The sequence below is a fragment of the Podarcis liolepis genome (assembly GCF_965112155.1).
Source record: "Podarcis liolepis genome assembly, chromosome: 2".
In the NCBI taxonomy this organism is placed as follows: domain Eukaryota; kingdom Metazoa; phylum Chordata; class Lepidosauria; order Squamata; family Lacertidae; genus Podarcis; species Podarcis liolepis.
The window spans coordinates 12,021,838-12,029,539 of record NC_139555.1 but is presented as its reverse complement, the minus strand read 5'-3'; the positions used below and the strand labels follow the sequence as shown (position 1 = coordinate 12,029,539).

Genomic DNA, 7,702 nt, shown 5'->3' with positions numbered 1-7,702 from the left:
GGAAAGGTTAAATATGTTGAGGTTAAAGATGGGTTCTTTAGGGACGCAGGTGGTGCTGTGGGTTAAACCACAGAGCCTAGGACTTGTCGATCAGAAGGTCGCAGTTCGAATCCCCGTGACAGGGTGAGCTCCAGTTGCTCAGTCCCAGTTTCTGCCAACCTAGCAGTTCAAAAGCACGTCAAAGTGCAAGTAGATAAATAGGTACCACTCCGGCGGGAAGGTAAACGTCATTTCCGTGCGCTGCTCTGGTTCACCAGAAGCGGCTTAGTCATGCTGGCCACATGACCCGGAATCTGTACGCTGGCTCCCTCGGCCAATAAAGCGAGATGAGCGCCGCAACCCCAGAGTCGGCCACGACTGGACCTAATGGTCAGGGGTCCCTTTACCTTTACCTTAAACACGGGTTCTCAAAAAGCTGAAGACCATGGGCCAAATAATATATAATATATAATATATAATATATAATATATAATATATAATATATAATATATAATATATAATATATAATATATAATATATAATATATAATATATAATATATAATATATAATATATAATATATAATATATAATATGGTGACCACAGGTCTCAGCCACGATGGGAGAAACAGCCAATTTTGCTCACGCCTGCTGTGCTTCTGCTGTTGGTGGTTTCCTCCACTGCTCTGCTCTTCCCTCTCTAGGACAGCTTCTCGATCGATGCAGCAACCAGATTCAAAAGCAGACACCGGAGGAGCTAAAGAAAAGGACAATAGCCTGTTCTGAAAAGTAACCATTTATTAGAACCAATACAAGAAGTATGAAAGAGTGGGGATGAGGAACACAGGGCAGAGGAGAGAGGTTTGTTTGTAACGCGTCAAACTGTACGACAAATAGCTCCTTCGCTTAAAAATCAATTTTCACACTTTAAAAAACAGTGTAACATACATTAGTGGAGAATCAAAGAGCTTGGCTAAAACGTCACCACAAGGGAAGCTCACATGTACACACCCCCTGCAAAGTTAATCAACGTTTTATTGTGGACGGCAGCATATTACTGGGGTGAAAAGGGAAGAGTGGCCACATCGCCCCAGTAAGGCCTCCTTCCAGCGTTCACTGGAACTTTTAACACTGATCAAGTTGAACCTTGATATGCGTCACTTCCTTGCCCCACAGGAAACTCTCAAGGTCCTTTCACACTCTGCATGTGGCTGAGCTTGTTTTTTTCTGACCAAAGTATTCATGTTGTCTGAACTGTTTGCTATAAAGCAAAAGCTACAACCTTACAGCCTCTCTCCGAAAGGCTTCACAGGCTTCACTTTGTTGTGAACGGGTTCAGGCAACCTTATGCACCCAAATGATGCCTGCATCCAGGCAAGGTGGAAAAATAAGGAAATGCAGCGAACCACCAAGATTTCGTTTGAGAGCTGGTTTTGGATTTTGAAGTGATGACATAAGTCATAAGGTATTGTCTTGGATGTCTCTCTTGTGCAGCTAAAATTCACTTCTTTGTGACCTGTGGTCTTTGTTTCTGATAAACAAGAAATTCAGATCTGGCACAAGAAATTTAGGATCTAGCTCAAAATGGTTAAAATGCTTTTTTCAAAAGGGTCAGAGAACAGGAATCGACCGTATCCAAAACACAGCCTGCTATTCTGCTGTAAGCTAAGCAGCAAGTTGCAAAGCCTAAAGTTGTTGCAAAAGTTGCAGGTAAAATCTAATGCTCTCGTTCACAAACAGAAGGCCTCTCCAGTTTTGGGGATCCAAGAAAATTCAGATCGTACTGGGTGGATGCCCGGCTTCTCCCCTTCTGCTGCCTTCTACACTGTTCCCCACTAAGGGGACGCGGCAGTGTCATTACAGTGCACGTTGCCAAGGAAAGATTTAGATGCCACCCCAGGTAAAAATTAGACCGTTAATCAAAAAATTAATGAGTTTAATTAAAACAAAATTAATTTTCTCTCTCTGAATTTTATTTCATTATTCTAGGCGACTGGGATAACAATTCACTTCTTGACAGCATGCTAAGAAGAAGATGCGAAAGAAGACTGCACCTGCAAATTGAATGTCTCACCATGAACTTAATCCATGATGAATACAGAGAGGAAGTACTCAATTTAAAGGCGCGGGGGGGGGGGAATCTTTTAGAGTTCTTTAAAGCCCCAAACAGACATGCACACATGCACACCATTTACAAACCTCTAATAAAAGCCCCGATCTAAAATTCAAACCTCCCCCATCAACTCATCAGACATACATTTCCCCACAACTTCCAAATGTAAGACACCAAAAAAGCTAACATCAAAATGCCTTTGTTTTGCCACTGAAACATTGAGACCAGGAGCCAAAGAGGAGGTAGGATCATTTCAGAAGCCACTGAAACGCAGCATGAATGGCTTAGAGATCCTAAGATGTTTTCAATCAGCTGGCAAGTTCTATACACCTTGCAGGATGTTCAGCTGACTGGAGGGAACTGGGGCGGCGGGGGGGCAGTCGCATGGCTGGTATCCAAGACTCCAGCCATGCTTTTGGGATATATTTAAAAGAGCTTTCTCTTTTTTAAAAAAGAAGTGTCTTTCTGAACAGTGCTGCAGCATATCATCAGTTCACGTTGTGAAACTCGCTAAGGTCTACTTCCTTACATTTCTGCCTACTGAGAAGATTAAAAGGGATTTTCGGTTTCTCTCTCTTAGCAGGTTAGGCAGCTGACCCATTTTGTGGGTATGTTTAGCTTGGCAAGGGAGCTTTAAGTACCACATACCATGTCCAACTGTGACGGGGGTTGTGTGCTACCTCAGACTAAAAGTGCATTTTTAAAAAAAGTTGAGAGAGGAAAAACAGAATGACATTCGAGTTATTTTAACTTTTCTCCTCCCTGGAAAGCTGCATACGGGAGTAGATATTTAAAAACACACATGCAGACCAACAAATGCACCACTGAGAAATTGTAGCACAAATACTTGCAAGGAAGAGAAGTGCTAGCGTGTTTTGCTTGAAATGGTTTTAATGCAGTGATATTGGGCAGTGGCATTATCAAATACCTACTAATTTCCCCAACAGATGTCTTTGCTTTTTTTTTTTTTTTAGCCTGACACACAAGTGCTTATGATCACCAGAAGTCCTCATTTTCAGCTCTAGAGAGAAACATCTATTAGCAGCAGCTGGCAAAAAGGGTAGTGTTTATGCTGCAACGGGGTGGAGGATAAAGAAAATATGTGCTTCTAGTGCTCTCAACGCTGTTCCCACGAGGTTTACAGGGGCAAGGGGCGGGGGGGGGGAGCACTGTTTGATCTGGTGGAACTGTGGGGTCTTTTACAGAGAGGACCTGGGAATTATCCTTATGAAGGGAAGGCTCTCTTATTTAGCCTGCGCCCTACTGGCAGGATGTCCAGGGCACCTGCACCTTTGACAGTTGTGTGGAAGAGGGAATTTCAGCAGGTGTAATTGGTCAGACGATTCACTCTTCTACACAGCTATCATAAGGGACAGGAGCCCTGTTCTGTTTTGCAACTGGCCACCCCTAGCTGAACTAAACACACCGACCTTGGCCCATACCAGGCAATGTTGCTGCTAGAGGCTTGGCCCAGGAAGCTAAAGGTGGCGGCCACAATATGGAAACTCGAAGTTTCGATATTGCAGATTTTGGTCCACAGAACCAGTGGTGTAGCGTGGGGGGAGCTGAAGGGGCCATCTACCCGCAGACAGTTTTTTGGGGGGTAGCTCAGCTCCCATTGCTCAGTCCCTGCTCCTGCCAACCTAGCAGTTTGAAAGCATGTCAAAATGCAAGTAGATAAATAGGTACCACTCCGGCAGGAAGGTAAATGGCGTTTCCGTGCACTGCTCTGGTTCACCAGAAGCGGCTTAGTCATGCTGGCCACATGACCCGGAAGCTGTACGCCGGCTCCCTCGGCCAATAAAGCAAGATGAGCGCCGCAACCCCAGAGCCGGCCACGACTGGACCTAATGGCCAGGGGTCCCTTTACCTTTTACATGGCACCATGCCCCATTGTGAGCTGTTGCAACATGTGTGCACCCTGGCCCTCCCTGCGAGCCCAGTGCTGCTTGCAAAAGCAGCAGCGGGCTCGAAGGGAGGGCCGGGGCACACGTCTGTTTGCAGTACCCTGCAAGCCCTGCCTCGTTCTTGCAAGTCTCACAAAGCGATGCGCCCCACTTTGTAGCAGTGGACAGGGATTGCTCCGGTGGTGCACCCCACCCATGGCTCCACCCCCACAGTGTGCCCTGTGCATGCCCCAGTTGCAAGCGGGGAATGCTTCGCCACTGTGCAGAACTGCAGAACAGGAAAGATGTTCCAAACGGCAGACTGCAGTTCGTTCAAAGCTTCTACTCTGCGGTGGGGCTTAGATGTGGTCCCTTGCTGTGGACTCCTGATACCTCTTTACTTCTTTGTCCACTTCCCCAAACTGCAGACCACATGAAGACAACTAGTGGCAAAGAAGAAGGTGCAATGGGACTTCAGAGGCTGAGAGCTGTTTGCTGGCTGATTAAGGGCATCTGACTCTCAGTATTGCCTTCCCAGATGCAATTCTTCTTGACTCAGTCCCCCCTCCCATCTTTTTTGTTGTTGTTTGTTAAGTAGAAGGCAGAAGCTATAATGAATCACAGCCCCCACCCAAGATGGTGAGCCTCATACCTGTAATGCCTTCAGGTGCATAAATAAAATTTGGGTCATTCAGCAGCTTTATTTTTCCTGCTGTTTTAATTCAAACAGATGGCTAACAACAAAAGCAATAATAACGAAAATAAGATGATGGCTATTTTAAACCATTTGTTCTTTCCATCTTTACAGAATACAATGCAAAAAAAAAAAAAATTATCCTACTGGCCAATTATCCAACAGTTGTAACTAGGGAATGGGGATGGGAGGGGGAGAGAGAAAAGACAGCTTTCTGTGAAGAAGTGTAGGGAAACAAACAGGAACTCCCCCCCCTTAAAGTAACTATATTCAAAGATCAGAGCCTTCTCAAAGAACTCTCCAAGTGATTATTTGTTCACGGTGCAAAAGTGGCGCAGATCAAATTAAAGTGGAGCGTGAAACCCATCTATCCTAACAAATCCTGCTTAGCAGCTGCTATATTCTGCCCGTTCAACATGCATGTGTTTTGGGGACTGAGTGAAGAGATGCCAAAACACAGAAATGCTGGTGGAGTCAGAAGAGATGGGAGATGGGCAAGTCTCTAGTGGCACAGGAGTTACAAGCAATAGCACCAAGTCAGCTCCTGCCACCACACCATATCCAAACCATCCACAAGAAGCGGTTCTTGACAGTGTGACAGGGCTCAGCATACAGAGGCACAAAATGGAATGATGCAGAACCGCTTTGACTGTCTGCTGTAGGAAAAGACAAAGCTGAAAACCTCACAACGCCAAACTAAACGAGGAACTGCCACCAGGCTTGGGACTTGCATTGGTGCAAACACTCTATGTCTCACCCTTCTCCCCTATAAAAAGCAAGACGAAAGTGGTTGGGAGAAGAGGTGTGCGTGGGGGGCAGGCAGGGAGCAAAAGAGTTAACTACTAGACCCTGAAAGGAAATTAGCAGGAAATGCAAGTACTAGTGGCATTTCACTTCCACGGCAGAAGGCTAGCCTACTTCAAACTGATTCTTTTGCACGCTCCCATCAAGTTTCTTACAAAGTTGTACGATGCTTATCTGTCCTTAGGTATCCAAAAGTGCAGCTGGTGAGAAGCCAGCAGCAATCAATGCTAATACTGTCAAGCTTTCCCTTTTATTGCCGGGAGTTACACCAAAATCTGTCTGCAAAGAGGGAAGATGAAGCTATTAGTGAGTGTCAAAACTCTCTAAAGGGCCCTAAAGTCCTATCTATATACTACACAATATAGACATTCCATGTGAAAAAAACATGCATGGGCATTGTCACGAGAAAAGGGCACGAAGGAGGGGAAGACTGCTATCTGCTTTCTGTGACTTAGTCCTCCAGCCGCTCACCATATGGAACAAGATGGGGAAATCAACTGCCGAAAGGACTTCTAAGGGTTAAACAATCCCAACACCCTCAGCGTGGAATAATTACTTAGCCGCCAGATTGCTGGTGCGGAGAAATGGGATACTTTTCAGGGGGCAGCCAAGGAGAGACACAAAAAGAAAAAGTGGCCAATTTTCTTTTTTAAAACAACCAAACAAACATACCTGGGGTAAATGGCGGAAATAAAAGAGTTTGCCCACATCTCACAGCAGAGGTTACTATGTCAGAGATGCCTGCTGCATGTGAAGAGAGCTATCCGAATGACGAGAGAGCCCAGAAAATAATCCAATTTTGGAACCATGATTTCCAGCTGTCTTTGGAATAGCCACAACAAAGAAGGCTCTCCAGTATGGCACAAAATTTGGCTGGGCTGCTAGTCCTATCCATGTACTGCAAGATAAGAGAAACAAAAGGAAAGAGGTGGTAGGATACTAGATGTTGATTGCATGAAAGGACTGGTTGGAAAAGGAGGAAATTGTCCTTGCTAGCTAATTAGTTTTTAATGGTTGCCTTCCCAAATTACCTGCTCCTGCCCTGCAGCTAGAAAACTGAGTGTTGGCTGAGTGGAGCTGGTGCAAGTGACATTGGCATTGGGAGTCAGGATGAAAACCGGTACCCAGCATCCTGGAACCCAATTCCAGCAAAATGTCAGCAATTCCTAAAACAACGAAAATGGCCCCATGATGTCCTGGCTTGAGAATTATTTGGGTAATCTCAGAATCCAAAGAGTGTTCTGAGTCAGATAGGTCTTCCTGGTACCCCCTGTCAGTTTTACAGTCTTCATATAGGCCAATGGGAAACAATAACCCTTCACTCTCAAACTGATGCAAAAGTGAGGAACCCGGGGGGGGGGGAGACAAATGGCCTGGAGACTCAGAGGGATTTCAAAGTGAAAACAGATTTTTGGGGGGATTGTGAGATAAGGGGAACAAGGAACACACACACACGCACACACACACCATGTCAATCTTTTGGAGTGAAACCGAACGTGACTCACACCATTAATGTTATGGCTAACCCAACCAATATCAACATTTCTCCTGTGGAGCACAGTAATAAGCACATTTTCATGGATGCATTTGGGTGGAGGGGAAAGGAGGGTGGATATGTACAACTATGGACGGACAGAGGACCCTGGCCACTTTAGCTTTTCACTGCTTCCCGCTCTTTGCTTTCGGCGTCTTCTGGGTACGCGTGCCAGGTCAGTCTCTCTTCATAAAACGCTATCACAATTTGAGGGCACTTGACGTTGGCTTCTTTCGCTAGAACCAGGTCAGCCTCATCCGTGTCTTTCCTGAAGAGGTAAGCGAGGACAATAAGAGAAGGACTCGTCACTAGTTGATCAAGCAGTCACACACACACGCACACACACACACACACACACAATTGATTGGTACATGAAAAAGGGGGAGCAGGGCTCAAGTAACCTGCCTGAAGGAAGCAGCACCAGAGTAGGAGAAAACATATACCGGTATTTAAGCTAAATAAAAAAATTCCTTCCAGCAGCACCTTAAGAGTTATTCAAGCCCCTTCGCCACTGCAAGGCAGTGATGCATGAAGGGACATCCCATGGACTGCAAGAAGATCAAACCTCTCCATTCTGAAGGAAATCAGCCCTGAGTGCTCACTGGAAGGACAGATCCTGGAGCTGAGGCTCCCAATACTTTGGCCACCTCATGAGAAGAGAAGACTCCCTGGAAAAGACCCTGATGTTGGGAAA

General features: G+C 45.6%; 1 protein-coding gene across 3 annotated transcripts in view; it reads right to left on the bottom strand.

Annotated features, from left to right (window-relative positions):
• Window positions 1–757: 757 nt before the first annotated feature.
• CBX5 (chromobox 5) overlaps window positions 758–7,702 on the bottom strand; it is a 61,473-nt gene continuing 54,528 nt past the window's right edge. For all 3 annotated transcript variants that reach the window (XM_083490576.1, XM_083490574.1, XM_083490575.1), the window contains one exon: window positions 758–7,276. In XM_083490576.1, the coding sequence (XP_083346702.1) occupies window positions 7,126–7,276 (151 nt within the window). In that variant the 3' untranslated portion in view covers window positions 758–7,125. The remainder of the gene's footprint in view (window positions 7,277–7,702) is intronic.